Source organism: Platalea leucorodia (genome assembly GCF_965183815.1).
Source record: "Platalea leucorodia genome assembly, chromosome: 3".
Taxonomy (NCBI): Eukaryota; Metazoa; Chordata; class Aves; order Pelecaniformes; family Threskiornithidae; genus Platalea; species Platalea leucorodia.
Window position 1 is genome coordinate 46153740 of NC_138825.1, and position 17362 is coordinate 46171101.

The following is a 17362-nucleotide window of genomic DNA, read 5'->3' on the forward strand; positions in this document are numbered from 1 at the left end:
TCACAGAGAATGAAGACCAATTTTGTTTCATCTGAGGCTAATTCAGTAGATTTTGTAGTCTATGAAGGAGCTATGTATATAATCAGGCATCCTGATTGTATTTTTTTCTTTCACAATGTTAGGCCTGTGTTTTTAGAGCCATTTCTTGTAAAAGTAAATGTGCAATGGGGTCAAACCTTTAGCATGCTTTTATTTTGGAGATTGACACAAGGCAATTGATGGTGTACACTCAAGCTGTATACTGCTCCTTCAGCACTGAAATTTCGGTGTTTTGTGTATTAGTTCTGTCTTAAACACCTTATTTTCCATTCTTGCTGCTTCTTAGATACAGAAAGTTATTTATACACATAGCTGGAAAAAACCACGAAACTAGCATCCTGTCAGTCAAAATGAAGCTGATTGATTGTTAATATCCAAGGTAGTTCATGCTATTTTCATATACAACCTCTATTTTCTGCTTCTGGTTTTGTGTTAATAAAAGTGCCTTTCAATGCCAGCAATATAGGATCTTTTCATGATAGCTGTTTCAAGGAAGATTTAATTGGTTATCTGTAATTACACTCTGAAAACAAACACATCATGACTTGCCCACCTTTGTGTTCAAAATAAGATTAGTCAGTATCTCCATATCAGAAACTGACTTTGGCTCTTGCTAGGAAGGTTTTTGTAATCAGTGCATAGCAGGTATTTACATTCTATAGCAGTGGTGACGTGAGAGGTTTCTTTTTCATTTATAATTTTAGCTTGAGGTCGTAGTTTCAGATACCAGGATTCTTAGCTGTCATAGTAATGTCTTTCGTAAAATACGTATGTTTGTGATCTTAAAACATTTTAACTTTGCTAATACTTAATGTTTACAGAAATCAGTGGAAATAGTGTGGTTTTGGCTGGAATTCATTTTAGAAAGATACGGTATTGCATGTTATTACTCAGCATGTGGTACATGAAATATTGTGGCAGCATCAAGTCTTGTGAGATCCCTCTAGCAAGGAAAAGAGTGGGCTTACTAGGTGAGCAAGGCAGCACCAAAACCAAAGCATAATAGGCAACCTGAAAGGTTTCAGTTTACTGGGAAATCAGAATTATCAGACAGAACAACCATGCAAATATGGAAACAGGAACTTCAGCTGTGTGCAATATTGACTGTGGGAAGGAGATGAGAAAATGAAGCTATAGGATTTTTTTTTATTATTTTATCACTGGGGGAAGTGAAGTGAAGGAAGCGTTGCTTTCAATAAAGCCTGAAATGCAGGCTCTGACAGTTGAGTGCTGTTGATTGCACACGGTGCACAAATGTAGAAAGGTTTGTTTCATTTTATCTTATTTTTAACTTAACCCAGAAAGCAGAACTCATGTAGCTGAGAACTCTGGAATTTTACCTTAGGGACATTAAAGATTCCCTAACTAAGACAGTGCTGTTCACTTTGAGTGATTCTAGCATGCCATACATGGTTGCAGGTACAAATCTATCCCCGTCTTGCAAATTCATGGCAGCTGAACTAGCAGGGAAAGAATGAACACAATGAGAACTGCTGATACAGGACTAGTGTACTAACACAAGTCAGAAACCCAGAAAGGCACATGGAGGCAGTCTGATTGACATTGCAGGCACCGTGGGCCACTCCTATTATGAAACACAAGAAGAAAGGGGAAAGAAAGAGACCCTAAGGGATACACTGGCATGACATTCCTGTGCTGTGAGGAAGGGAGCAAGGTGCAGGATACTTGCAGTGAAGAGGGTCATAAGGAAGGGAATATTTTACAATGATACACTAACAAATTCTGAAAGTTATCAGATTGTACATGCCATAGGGAAGAGGCTGCCAGAAGTGCAGCTGATACATCTGCAACAATGTTATTAGATGAAAGTCTGTCTTAAAACTGGCTTACTACCAGTGTTAGTTTCAATCCGAACCTAACCTCATTGATAAGAAGCAGTATTAAAACGGAAGAGCATCAGCATGTATTGATGATGTACAACGTGAACAATTTAGAAATCAGTTTTTTCAGTGAGCAAATAAAGGTTGTTGATGAAATAATTCACGCAACCAAAGGAGTATATATGTTGTCTGTTACAGACTCTCACACAGGGAATAATCCACCATGCCAGAACATGAGACTATTTTCAATAACAAAAGGGAAGGGAAGAGCAGTTATTGAGTAGTTACATGTCTGCTATTTTGACAGTAATGTGAGCATATGGCCATGAGGAAGTCTACTAGCAGGCTGACATCTTTGAAGGGGAGGCTTCGAGCAACCCTAGGTAATACTGAAGAAGGGAGGGGTTTGGCAAGCAGAAGCTGTTGTTTAAGAGGACCATCGAGATATAATCGGTGATTGCAGGAAAGAAGAACAGGACAGTGGGATTTATGTCTGCAGATGACTTGATATGTTGCTTCAGCTGCAGCCTCTTTTGAGATAATCTTGTTAAATGACGTCTAGTGTGAGCACAGTAAGTGAGGAGTACTTAGCAGATATTTTTTCATGATCTACAGTCTCTGCATAAAAGTAGCAGTTCCAACTGAAGCAGGATACTTGTCTTGGAAGTAGAAAAGGTTAAGACAGGTGAATCTTTCTTCTTTCTGTATAACTAGTTACTCTTTGAATACAGAGGTATGTGGGACTGATGACAGTCAATTTGAGGAGCTCTGTTGGAAACTGAACTGACCATATAATTTTGGTGAAAATAAGAACTCTTCAAAATGCTTTATACTTTTATGTATCAATAATAAAAATAAAGAAAATAAAGAAAGCGTAGGAAGAGAGTGACATAACTGAAAGGACCAGAAACCACAAGATCAATGATTTTGTGCCAAAAGGAGTACAGCAAATAAAATAATCTTTAAAACTGAAACTTAACACATTGTTTCGTCAAAGGAAATAAGGGGAAAGTCTGTGTTGCTTCAAAGCCAGTCTTGTGGGCAATGAAGATAGCGGCCTACAAGATTAGGCATATCCTCCTAGACAAGCAGAGGTGGGCATGCTAAAGCGTAACTTGCCACCTTTGCACAAATCAAAAAGGAAGAAAACAGGTAGCCTGCAGCTGCTAACGTGGCAGTCATACAGGGAAAAAGTGGGGGTAACAGCGAGCTAAGAGGAGCAGGGAGGAAATGCAAATACAGGAGGCTAGAAATAATTCATCTCACCTAGAGCATTCCTGAAATACAAACGATATTCTCTGAAATTCAAAAACACAGAGAGGCCTATATCATTAGAGCTCCTTTTTTTTTTTTTCTTTGTTCTTTTTTTTTATTTTTCCTCTCCCCTCCCCCCGCCCTCATCGCACAAGAACACATAATTTATATCTTGAAAATTAATTATTCTGTTGTGGCATACTCATGCCTGTTCAGTTATTCCGCTTATAATTTCAGCCATCAGCATGAGCGCTTGTGTTTTCAGAGCTATCAATATTCAAATCTCTACTCTGGCAGGCTTTCTGCAGTTGAGTTGCTCTGTCAGGTCTCATGCAGGACTGAATAGGATCCACCCTAAGGTGAACTGAGGTTCTCACAAAGACAATGCATAATGAAGGATGACTACTGGTGAATATATCACTCCTACACTTTAATTTGGAAAGCCAGGAGAATCACACTGGGAACAGGCGTCTTCCTGACAGATTTCACAATCAGCCTCTGTAGGTTGATCACACAAAAGCAAGGGCTGTCGCTTAGGGCCTGCCTGCTGGTCTAGAACCAAAAGCTGGCTTGCCAGCCTTTCAAATAAGGCATCCTGACTGTTTTCCACAACAGGGGTGTATAAAACATTTGTACTTGCATAAATAAGGTTCTTATAACTCCCAGGTCATATACAAAAGTTCAGAGATTGCTCTGATATTGAGCTTCCAATGTATTTGCACCCCAAGGTAACCTTAGATAAGATTTTGTGTATGTTTATAAGGAGATGAAAATAAAATCTTAGTACAGATAGATGGGTAGAATATATTTGTATATTGCATTTTCCATTTCATATAACATCCACTTTTGCATTCTAAGAGTGGGTATTGAGCAAGATATTTCTACAGAGGTTTGTCAAGTCACTTCCAATCGTAATATAATAATACTGCATCTCTCATATAAGTTGTAGAACAAGATACATTCCACAGTAAACAGGATTTCTACCTCTTCTGCATTGTTTTTGTTTTGTAGAACTCCTAATTTTTGACAGAGGATTACAAACCTCCTTCACTTTCCTGCTCCTCTTTGGTTTTTTTTAAAACAAACTTTCTGCAAAGAATATGATATGCTCTAATCGTTGCTCTGTGCAGTAGAATGCTCTGTAACAGGCTACTGCTTTTTGGACTTACAGATCAGAAATCTTTCATTCAAATGGACTTTGGTATTCTTTTTCATTGGTATCAGGACAATGACAACATGCCATTTTCTTAAACTATAATGTATCTTCCACTTGTATGTGTGCATTTTTTCCTTCATTGATTTTTGTGTTTGGTGTTTTCCTGGAAAAAATGTTCCTCGTGTATATTATAGTCTGAATCACTGGAATAACTAGATGGAAATTTCCTTCTGAAACATTTGAGGAAAAATTACTATTTTGACCTTTTTATTTAATAGAAGTAGATACATCTGAAGCAAAATTTCGTTTTTCCTGACTATACTATGTAATAAAAGTACAATATTGTATCACTAGCTTTATGGTTAAGATGAAATGTGATTATAAAGACTGTATTTGTTTATGTTCAGTTTTAAGAACCTCTGTGTGCCTGTTCAGCAGTATTCATTTTAATGTGTTCACATTGGTCAGAGTGAAGATTGCTATGGATAGATAAGGAAAATGTAAAACTATTTAAGATAATTATGAAAATTGGCATCTTCTCTACTAAGATGTATGTTCACGGTACCTCTCTAAAAGACTGCATAACTGAAAGCTGTGTTTGAACTAACTTTATAGCGTATACATTTCAATTAATATACAATCTATCTGCAGTATACAATGTGTTACAGCTCAGTCTGGAGCTTAGAGATCGGCACACAAGTCTTATGTCCTTGGATACACAACTACAAATATTAAACTAATAGGGTAGTATTTTCAATGTGAAAGTGAGTTTTGGATATAGGCTAGAATTTACAAATGCATCAAAAGAAAAGCAGGTGATATTTTTTAAGTTACTTCTGGAACTGAAATATTTAAGTTTCAGAATAAAACTCTGCATATAAATATCTCGTATGTTGTTTCACAGCCTTCTGAAAAATATAACTTTGTGTACCTAGCAACTTTTCTGCTCAGTGCTCAGGTTTAACATGGTATGCTTTAAGAATGGATGCTGCCTACTCGCACAGCATTCACATGAAAATGCGAAGAACACATCATGTGCAAAGTGGCACAAAAACCCCTTTAGAGACCCTTCCCATCTTATTCTGCCGAAGTTTAAAAATTGTTCCACCCATACTGAGTATTGAACAGGAAAAGACAGAAACAAGAGAAATAAAGATAAGCACTCTTCGCTTACACATTTTTTACAGTTCATTATAATAGCTTCAAAATTAATTGTACATCATTGTTATAGGAAGACTAATTATTGTGTTTATTGTTTAGATGAATTCTGGTTCTCAGATGGGTCCTTATCTGATAAAGCCAAATTCAATGATCCTGGCCTGATGCCCCTGCCAGACACTGCCACAGGGCTAGACTGGTCCCACCTGGTAGATGCTGCACGAGCGTTTGAAGGTAACAGGAAAGTTCGAATAAAGATCAATGTTCAGTACACAAACTTTTTTTTAAAAATATATATTGTATAGCCACATTTTGAATTACAGAAATCCAGTGTTTGCCTCCGTAGCCCTTTAGTTCTTTTGGCAGTATCACTTCTCAGTGCAGATTGTCACTGAAAATTTGGGGTATTCGTGATGCTTTCAGTATCTATCTTAGATACAATTCATCCACCTAGGGCCTAAGTTCCTTCTGTAATCAATGGGAAAAATCAGGTGCTTTGAAAAAGAGATTCAAAGTATTCAAGTTAGATGTTTAAAATGAAACTGGGAGTTTGTTGTGTTGTGTGTATAAATTTGTATGTGTGGTCCAAATGAAGTTTCAGTCCCTCTCAGTTTTCGTAATAAGCCCTTGAAAAACAGCAAAAATGTATGCTATAGTTTCCAGTAGCAGAACTTGAGGTGCAGGATATAGACCAGGTTTGCCTTATTAAATTATAAGACCAGGTTGAGTACGAAAAATCCTCGTTCACCTCTCTGAGAGCTAAACCTACACATAATGTATAAGCACAGAAAGGTGGATGTTGGTTTCAGTGTATATATGAATATATACAGTTGAATGTTTGTCTTTTGTTGTTTCTGAGGGGTGTTTTTGTTAGGTTGCTGTGCTGTCCTAAAATTTCCAACATTTCTTAACTGGTGTTACTCTCATTAGTGAATGTATGGGAAGTCAGAGGTATCTGTGAATAAGTCATCATTATATAAGATACAGGTCTTAACTTTATGAGGAGAACTGGTTGTGAAGTTAGCGATTAGATGTTCTTCTGTTTTTTTAACTAAAAGCAACCATGGGAATCAGTTTTCTGGTACCTGATTCCTTCCCTAAATGTGAAGTGATTAAATTTCAATTGGATCAAAAGCTCTTCAGAACTACTTTACTATACTAATTTAAATGGCATTGTTAAAAACCCAAACCAACAGTGATGATTAGCAATCTAAAGTACAGTATTATTTCTTAACTTGATTAACTGTATGTGCATTCATTACTGTTCAGTACTGCTCAAAGACGCCTGTTGTAGCTGGCAGGGAGTACTGTGACGCTGAGAATCTGACAACTGTTCCCATGTATGTCTATGTTTGATTGCTCAGGGAACATCCTGCTATTTGTTATTGACATCTTAATCAACTGAAAATAGATTTGGATCAGTAAACGACTAACTCTATAACTTTGTGCTTATTTTTAAATGCTAATAAGAATTTTGAATTCAGCTGACTAAAAGGTCATTCTGTACCAGTTATGCTCCTGTATTTTTAGCTTTCTTTGAAAACTTTAATAGAGTTTCATTATTTTTACTACTTAATATCGTGATGAAAATAATTTCACTTTGGTAAGTCTTATATGAGTGTAATTACCATTTGAATTTGAGAGAGAGGTAGAACAATGTAGCTATCCACAGTACCCTATCCTAGGGAGAAGGAGTATTCACTTATTGGGTTTTAATTGCAAAAATCTTAGCTATATCTGTAGATAACACTGAAGAACTGATGGTCTGAGTCACAAGATAGAAACTTTTTTTTTTTTAATTATTGTACGAATTTGAGTAGTGAATAATAATATAGTTTTGTAAGAAGGAATGTAATTCTTTTCTGTTTAGGACTCTGCAACAGAGACATTTGTGTATATGTTAGATGATTTATAAAATGTTTTGACTAAATTCATAGTACTGCAATTTGAAATTTTTACAAGGAATGGAATTTTTAAGCCTTTGTTCAACTTTATCCTATGTCCTGCAATTTGAAAGTCATTTAAAAAAGAATAATTGATAGGCATGTCATAAAAAAATCACTGGGAGGGAGTGCGTTGGATATGAATTAGCAGATGCAGTTTCCTTATGTATCTTAATGTTGTTGACTTAGGAGTTGCTTCAACTTACTATTTAAAAATAGCTTGGAACTACTGTTCTGCATTCTATCAACGTGAAAAAGAGAGTGGATGATTCTAAAATGTGTCCACTTCTGAATAGAAAACTGCTTCGTTCTTTTTATTAAACTGACTGAAAATGTGATCATATTTTATATAGGACCATCTCAAAAAAACCCAAAACAACCAGCCACCCCCACCCCTCCAGCCTTCAATGAAAAAGATCACAAAATAGATAGGACTTGTTTAATACTGATTTAAGAAATTAATGTTAGAGTTGTTCTCTAGTTTGGCTTTGCCAACCTGATATTTCAAAGTTGTGTTCTGTTCTAGAACCTAGATACAAGACTTAATTTTAGGTTTTTTCTTTGTACAAGGTCTTTTCTTAACATCAGTTTATTAGAACTACTGATCTGATTCCAAGGTCACGGTTTTTCCCCTGTGATCTCTCTAGACTGTATGTTGACAACTTACATATTTTGATCAGTTCAACATCCATAATGTGGGCCTCACAATCCCACATCTGTCTGTCTTAAAATGCAATTGTATCTCAATTAATGTTAAATACAGCCTTTTTAGGTACTTATAATGTTGGCATTAATTGGATTAATAATTAAATATAGTAGCAAGATTTTTGATACCATCATCTGTGCTCAGAGTTTACTCATGGATGTAACAAGAACATTTTTAGCTTCTCCTCCTCCCCCCAAAATGAACAGTTGACTAGGTTGTTTATTAATTAGCATTAGCTTTTATCCGGCTGAAGCCTTGGCCCTATGTAGAACAGCAGTTTTTAAACTGTGGTCCATGAAGGTGGAGTAAGTCATTACTTTGTTGTTGTTGGTTTGTTTTTTACTGAAAGTATGATGATAATGCTTTTCACTTTGTGAGGATTTCATTTTCACTGCTTTTGCTTGGCAAGAACTTTTGTGGGAAGCTGAATATTTACTTCAAACTTCTCCTGAAAATCCTCTCTTATTCCTAAGACAGGTCCTCACAGTGCAATGGAGAGCTGTGCAGGTGTTAACTCCACAGGCCCCAGAAGCTGCATCAGTAAGGGATTTTGCTTGAGCTGTGTCTGTTGAGGGTCAGTGTCTGTAAGCTGGAGCACAACGCAACGTTATTTTAAGTCTTCGCACTGCCTTCCTTTGCAGGACATAGTTTTGACTCTGATATTTATCCAGAGCTCGTCTTTAGCACTCATGTATTCAAAAGCAAGGGGTATCCTTCCATTTCTTTCATACACGGATAGGCTACTTCCAGTTCCCTTCTCTTATTTCGGTGGGAGCTGCAGAGAGACAGTAACTAGGGAGCAGCTGACATGCTAGAAGTACACTGTTGTAATATTTTTGTATCCATCCCTGAAGCAAACAATAAAAAATAGATAGAACTAGATGTGACTGTACAGCAAAAGAGGTGGCGCTTTAGGGAGGGCAGTTGGGGTGAAAAAGGAGAAGTTAAAGAAGCAAAAAGAAAGAATGTTGAACTGAGTAAAGATAAAGATATGGGGAATTATAGAATAAATTGGAAAGCCAAATTAGAAAAAGGAGAACAAAGAAATCTGAGAAAAGAATAAGGGAAAAGGAGAGAATGTATTTTTTAACTCTCTTTTTGTATTATCCTTCCAATAGATCTTCAAGTTAGGGAAGAAAGACTGGCTTTCAACATGTGTATTATGTTGCTGATGGCTAACTTTGGATCTTTTCGATGTTTCAGGGAACAACAAGAGAAGCATTTCTAGATGTCCATATCTGTTACTGTCACTACAGAAGAGAATTGACACAAACATAAATATTGATTATTATTATTATGAATAGAACTTTCTACTATTTGTGCTAATTTAAAGTGGGTTTATTGTGCTTAAAAAAGGCTGTTTAGTGTTTGGTAAATCATATTGTGGGAATTAACGGCCTAAGAAAGTCCCTCTGATGTCTTTGATTTACTTCATTAAAATAGGTGGTTTCAACTTCTGATTTTTTCCAGGTTATTTTTATGAACATCTACTAGTGCCAATCAGAATGCAGTGTTTCTTAATGCCAATTTATCTTTGCAGAAACATCTGTGCTACTATAATTAATATTATTTTAATACTTCCATTTAAAATCTTTATAGCATAATGCAAGTAATGCTACGCATAACGTAATGAGAAAGAAGTGAAGCATTCAGCATGAGAGATAATTATTTTAACCAAATTAGTATGTTAAACTGCTAGAAAAAGAAAAAATGAAAATATTTAGTTAACATTTGGTCATTTCTAGTGCACGTACATGTAACTCTTTTTGCTTCAGTGCATATGTCAGTGTATGTTTGTGGGTAGACTTTGCCTTAATAATGAGAGAGCGGCTTGATGCGCTATACTCACTTTAGCCTTTTCTGCTCTCCAGTACATCAAAATTGTCTGGAGGTTTTTCTGGCCTCTGTTAGTGGTCTGGAACAATGAAAATCCAGATTCAAATTCTTAGTGGTTACAACTGTACAATTCTATTACTTTAAAGTGAGACACGAATTTTGTCTCATCTTTGGTCTTGCTAAGTCAACTGTTGCTTAAACTTTTGATATAAACACCAGCATATTTTTGCAAATAGTTTTCTATGCATGGGTCCTATGTGGGGTTTGGCAAGGATGTCCCAGATAAAAAATAAGACCTCTGTGATTTACATGTATTTTCTTCGATTTAGTGTGCACGTGTCACTTGAATTGAATAGGAGGTGGCCCTGTAGTTTGGAGGAAGCAGAACCTATGACTACAGCATCATAGTCAGCAATACACTTGATTTTTCTTTCAAAAAATAAACTGTCCGTGAAGATAGCTTCGATTTAATTTTCATGAATATAGACTCAAGCCAATTCTGTTAAGAACAAATAAAACAAAAATCAGCAGCAAGATTTTGCTCTTTGAAGCACGAGTTCAACCTTCACCACAATTCAGGTTTAAAAACAGTTCTGATTTAAATGGGAAATTGGTGAAACTATTGCTAAGCATGAATACTTATGGGGAGATCAGTGAGATTTGATATAGTTACTGAAAATAAAAATGTGTCTTTAAAAGTACTTGAAAAGTATTCAAAGGCAAAATATTTTGCTATTCCAGGATCTTGTTAATGTACTAGTTATTACAGAGATTTATTGTGTTACTAACTTGTTCAGAGAATGATTTTGACACTAACTTGGCTTTTGAAAATTAAGGAACTACTCTTTGAAGAGCAGCACAGCAACTTATGTAGTTTGTTATATGATTGGAGACTTCTGGTTATTAGTGGCCATGTAGTGACTTTATTCCTCACCTGATGAATGTGAGAATATGGTTTCATATTTTATAGACATGAATATTGGAACAATATGTTTAAGTTATTCTAGGAAAATAGAAAAGGTTTAACAATTAATTTCCTACTCTAAGTGTTCATATTATTTTTAAATTATGTGGAGTTGAAATTCATTAGGGATTACACAAGGAGGAAAAAGTTAATGCACACATTATACTTCATTGCAAGCACCCATGTTTTTATATTTTTGTTGTGTCTTGAAATAATATGAAAATATTTTAAAATATTGTGTTTAAAAATGGCGTCACATGATTTCATTAACAGCTGTATGTACCTGGTTTTGCACCTGCTTTTATCCATTAAGAAAAAGATGCTTTCAAATACTGCTGGGGTGATCAAACTGACAAAACGTTTTCTCAGCTGACAAAATAAACCAGACAAGTGGCCATTCACTTTAATTAAGCTTACTCGCCAGAGGGAGAAAAATGCAGATTTTTTTTTTTTTTTTTTTTTTTTTTTGTATTACAGTAGAATTGCCTCTGAGACACAATGTCACATGTCACGTATTGTTGGCCATAGAAAAAATAGCAACACCATAACATTTGGTGCTGGCTTTGTTTTCTTCTATCAAGTGGCAATGAAAATGTGAACGGTATAAAGGTGAAAACAATAATTAGATATGTCGTTCAAACTGGTTGTTTACACCGTCCTGTTTCTGGCCTACATACTGCATTTGATCAGGGAAACTAGTTTTAGTTTATCTGTACTAATTAAATCTATTCAACTTAATAAGTTTCAAATCTGTAAATGATGTGATTGATTATGTGTTTAAAATTATATTACCTTATTGTCAGCAGATATGAAAAAGTCATGTTCATAATTGCAGAGATCCATCGTTAGTCAGGAGTAAGGACAAAAGCAGAGGAAATGAGCTGTGGTCTTCAAAATTGGACAAAAAATGACATGCAACTTTTCTTCCTTATAGAGTGACTTGTGAATCTGCTGTTTCTTAAAACTATTCATTTAAAAAAATCCTTTAAAGAGCTTTTTAGTGTTTTCCTATTTTTGTTTGGTAGAACTTTTAAACCAAAATTTCCTTCCTAGTTAAAATGATCTGGCCTGTATTCACTGTTCGGGTGCTTAGCATTTGGAGCATTGTCTTTTTATGTATCATGCCAAGTTGTCGTGCTGTGTCGCAATACTGGATACTACTGTTAGGGACACGGGGCATGACACCTCGTGCTTTACTGCAATGTCGGTGTTGTGTAAAAATGGCGTTGCAAGGATGAGAATGAGAGCCAGCATGAGTTGCACGGGGACTATTCCACTGTGTGTGCTGTACGTGAGGGCCACAGCTGCTCCAGTGGAGATGGACTGTCTTGTTTATAGGAACATTCTAAATCTTATTCCAGGTTTTGACTCAGATGAAGAATTTGGGCCGTTCTGTCATCACACGCCGTTTCTAGGTGATGGTCTGGGATTGATGACTTTTGCCTTTTGTAAACTTTCTTTAATATCTCCTATGTTTGCACGTTTGCATGATAATGCAAGCTTTGGGCCTGTGGGGTGGCAGAGCAAGGGGAGAAAGGGCAAGGCAGGCATGTTGTCGCCAGAATTTCTACAAGCCTACAGACATGGATTTTGTTTGACAGAAATAAGTTAAATCAATCTCCACAGAATATGGTTTGTTTGGTTTTTTTTTTTAAAGAAGACAAATTAAATCCTAATGAATGCATCATTTACTCCTGTTCTGTGCAATGATGATCTGCATGGCATTCTATTATGTGGTGACTGATGTATTTTGGCAACCACACTGTATATCCATAGGTAATTACTTCTGTGCTTGTTAGATTATGTTCTAGTGGAATCCAATGTAAATAACAGCGTGCCTTGGTAATATATAACAAAAACTCAATTGATAAAAATAGTGTCAATTTATTGTTTTTCAAGTATGCAGATTACCATTAGGTTCTGCAAATGCTTGAGACAGTAAAACAGTACGAAATGAACAGTGCAGATTTCTGAGGAATCTGATGGCTTTAAGTCCATGGAAAATGCAAACCTTTTCACTGAATTATATTGTTTTTAGTTGTGGCCCTGAATTCTCAAATGGGTTTTCTGTAGTTTTCATCAAGACCAATTTACTGTTCATATCAGCATTAACTGGTCTAAGCAAATCTGTCTTACTTTGCTGATAGACATGAAAAATTGCTTTGGGGTTGCCTTTGGATGCAGATGTGGGGAAGCCAACTAGTTGGAATATACTTTACATCTGCTGATCATCTTCAGAGCTGTGATGTAGAAACCTACATCCATTTCTCTAACTGAACCAGGATAATGGCTTTAATATAGCCTTTTATTTTGTATGCATGTCCAGCTTTAAACGTATCCTTACATTACTTTTTTTACAGATCAGAGAGTAGCATCTTTTTGCACCTTGAATGATATGCAGCAAGCTCAGGGCTTGGAAGGAACACAAGAGTTACCTTTGGATGAGAGTCCCACAGATGGAAAAGATTTCCTTGAGGCCACTGGGTATGTCAGAATTAAAGCATATTTCTTACAAAAATATTTTAAGAAAATATTTTCTCTTAATGTTGCATGTCAAATTGCCTGTATACATGTTTCACTGCTATTTGATAGCAGACCTGTTACCTTGACTGATCATGTCTATAATTTTGAAAAATGTTGTTTCTTGGAATCAACCTCTCAGCAGTTCTATCTAGAAAATTTGTAGTATAGTCAGATAAAGTGCTCTCACTAGAATAGGCCTCTAAAGCGGAGTATGGTTAGATGCAGAGTTTCAGCTAATCAAATTTTTCACTGTATTCCTCCTATACAATAATAATTGGTGTTACGCTTTTTTCCATTTTCATTTGAATAGAACCTATAACAGGAGCTCAACTCTGTAGTATGCAAGAACCTTATCTGCAACAAATGTCTCAGACCTCGGAACAGGTGTTCCTACCTATCTTTTGCAACTATCTGCTACTTTCAAATCCATCATTTTTTTATTTATACAGAGGTAAATTAATCAAGAGAACCTGTAACTGAGGACTGCAGGAAACTTTTATGCTAAAGTGCCCAGTTCTTCGAAGTCTTCCCAGTGCTCTGGAAGAGATTATTCTCTCTTTTTTTTTTTTTTTTTTTTTTTTCCTTCTCTTTTTTTTTCTTCTCCTTTCCTCCCGCCCCCCCCCATCTTCCCTGCTGTGAGGAGCATATTGGTTAAAAACACAGATTCAGCAGTATAATCTGTCCAGTAGCATGCTTTAAAATAAAAACACATCTTTGATTAGTTTTGCTCTTCAGCTGCAGGGATGGAAGAACAGGAAAAGAAGGGAAAAGTCTTCTTGCTTGTTAGACAATCACATTTTAATTTGAACTAATTTTATACAAATTAACTTACTTACATGGTAAAGCGCATTTATTGTAATGACTGCTAAGTCCACATCTTTCCCCAGCCTAGTGACCAGTAAGGATTGCAAAAGACTGTTAAAGATGTTCCACTTCTAGCATCAGCAAATCTGTCAGATTTGTGCACTTGCATGAAGCAGCTGATTCAGCTTTGTATATAAAGCTTCTCTCTTCAGCTTCTCTCTTCTGGACAAAATGATTCACATTATGGCTAATTTCATCTATAATGTATATGAAGCTGTCTCCCACAGCGCTCCTTGTCATACAGGAAACAGAAGCTATTCTCAGTGTTTTCCTTCAGTCATGCATTTGATGAACCTGTGGCAATATTTCATATGTTTTGACCTTTAAACAAAATATTTGTCTCCATAAAGCCATAGGTTTATCCTTTACTGGAAATGACTCGACTGAAGACCAGACAAAAGAACTCTTAACACCTCTGTTGGTTTACAATAATTGCTGCTGCAGCTTCCTTCAGATTAGTACAGTCCTTATCAGAAAGCAGCTTGTTAACAAATGTGCTCAGCACACCATTTAGCAGCAAGTTTGACTTGCACTGTGAGGGTATGTGCAAATAATTCCTAAAACGTTCCTTCTTAAAATCATTGTAATTTCTGCCTGATTTGCATGAGAGGTAGTGTCATATTTCAGACATTGCAGCAATGGGCTTATGTTCCAGTAACAGTCTTTTGCTGATGCTGGTTTTGTCTGTGTTTTCCTAACTGTGCCTAAACTGATTTGTTGCCTTTGCTATCGCTAAAAGTGTTACTGTGCAAAAGCTAGGGGAGAAAATGTTTTTAACTAACCCAGAGTGAAGGCAGTGGTTTACTTTACAGGGAACATGCTCCAAGTACTCTGACTGGAAAAGTAAACCAGCTAGAAGTCATCCTCCGGCAACTACAAACCGACCTGAGAAAGGTAAGAGATCATTAGCGATACTATTACTCTCCAGTTCTAATAGTTATATTTTTATGCAGATTTCATCAAGGGCTTGAAAATAGTACATCAGTTAAACTGGATAGTGTAATTAATGAATGGCACAGCCCAGTGGTTGCCCAGAACACTGAGGTGCAGAAGGTCCTGTGGGAATGGTTATGTGAACAAGCTGCCCCAAGGCTAACTAGTTTATGGGTCTTTACTCGAGAATAACTGTCCTACATATGGTCATACCCCAGAAAGAACAAGGCACTTTATCTCCATTTATGGTACCTTGGATTTAACCAAGAATAGGGATATGGACACGGGCACTATTGCTAAGTAGTTAACGCTCCAGATTTGTCATCCTTGTTGCCTTGTGGTATCTTGCTCATGTAACAATGACTTGCTTTGTGTCTCATTTGCTGTCTAATATCTGAGCTGGAGACAATGCCAGGACTGGTACAAATGAGACTGCTTTTGGTAAGAAAATAATCATGTAAGGGAAAATTTTGAAATTAGATACTTTTCTTCCTTAACATATGCTTGAAATCAATTCCTTATGATGTGGGCTTTCACATATGATTTGTAATAGCTAAAAGCTTCTTATCCTTTTAGTGCTTGAATCTTTTTGTGAAACGGAGTAAACTATAATTTTTGTATTAAAGTAGCATCTAGTTTTCTTTTTTAGCTTGCAATATTTTCTCAGAATGAATGAGGTAGTTGGAGCATATTTGGGGAATTAACTTACACTTAGTAATTGTCAGAATGGATTAGGGAGCTCAACAAAATATAACTATATGACTTGCACAGAAATATTAACAACAAAAATAAATGCTGTCATCACGACTACTCACTTTATTCAATTTGTATCTTTGTTAACCAGGAAAAACAGGACAAGGCAGTTCTCCAAGCAGAGGTACAGCATCTGAGACAAGATAATATGAGACTTCAGGAGGAGTCTCAAACAGCAGCTGCTCAACTGAGGAAATTTACAGAATGGTTTTTCAATACGATAGACAAAAAATCCTAATGACTGGGCCACTGGAAAGTACTTATTTGAATAATGTAACAGCTGTATTTTTTGAATTAGCAGGATAATAATTTCACTGTGTTCACGGTCCATTTTAGGTGTTTCTGCTACATTCTCTATCCAGCTTTATTCATTTGAAAAGGAGAGAGAACTGGGGTAATCCGTCTTTAAATTCATATGAAGAAAGCAGAGAATAGCAGATATTTGTTTGTGTGCAGATGAATGTAAAAAATCCTTAGTGTCATTTTAGACATTTTTAGAAGATGCTCTGGCTGGGGCTTGCCTGAAGAGGAATATTTGGGGGTTTAGTTCCTGCATTTCAGGTGCGCTGGTGAAGATGTTAAAGCAATTTACATTAGCTTGGGCTTGAGTATTGTAAGATAAAAAGAATAACCAGACATATACTTTAATGTTTAAAAGGTGCTCTATTTTTTTGTATGTACAGTAGTTTTATTTCCACAGTCCACATTGTCATAGCAATAACAATGGAGGTATAGTGAATAGTCACAAAGCTGTGTTTATAAAATGTTAGCACTGATGTGTTTAACACTAGTTTGGATGCAGATACATTAGAGATTATTTATTTGCAGGAACAAATGGTGCCTGAATATAAACAGTGTTCTGATTTTCTAAAAATACACATGCCTTGTAAATGGCTCACTGGGGTTAGCCCACTCCCAAGTTCAGTTACTTTTGTATAGGTGATGTTCAGCTCAACAGTTATACTGCTTAACTATTGAAATCATGTATGGTGTGAGCCAGCCAATCAATTGTACAATGCCAAATTTCTTTATCTTTGTACAGAAGCTTTGATCAAGTGTCTTGTATTTAACACCTTTATTTAAGCTTATTTAACCTAAATTGTTGTTTTTATAAAGTTTGTTTTATCTGCACTATGGCGAGGTCAGTTGGTTGCAAGTTGTAATATTTTTAGCTTGCCAAGACCGTACTGAGGAGTTCTAGAAAATTCTAACAATTGGATGCTGCTAGTACACAATTGATTTGTTCGTATGCTTTAACATTTTTAACTGTTTAATTTGAAATGAACATACATCCTGCTTTTTTAATAAATGTTAAAAATCTAAACCTGAATTACTTTATCTTGTATTATCTATAAGGTTCTCAGTCTGGAGACAGTCCAGCCCCGCAGAGCT

The 17362-nt window shown here is 36.1% G+C and overlaps 1 protein-coding gene across 2 annotated transcripts in view; it reads left to right on the plus strand.

Annotated features, from left to right (window-relative positions):
• Positions 1-17014, plus strand: part of SIPA1L2 (signal induced proliferation associated 1 like 2) — an 86881-nt gene extending 69867 nt beyond the window's left edge. The window contains exons 17-21 of one of the 2 annotated variants that reach the window (XM_082305791.1): positions 5551-5682; positions 12259-12312; positions 13258-13381; positions 15097-15178; positions 16062-17014. In XM_082305791.1, coding sequence (XP_082161917.1) covers positions 5551-5682; positions 12259-12312; positions 13258-13381; positions 15097-15178; positions 16062-16208 — 539 coding nt within the window. In that variant the 3' untranslated portion in view covers positions 16209-17014. The remainder of the gene's footprint in view (positions 1-5550; positions 5683-12258; positions 12313-13257; positions 13382-15096; positions 15179-16061) is intronic. The other variant, XM_082305792.1, reaches the window with a different exon arrangement.
• The last annotated feature ends 348 nt before the right edge of the window (positions 17015-17362 follow it).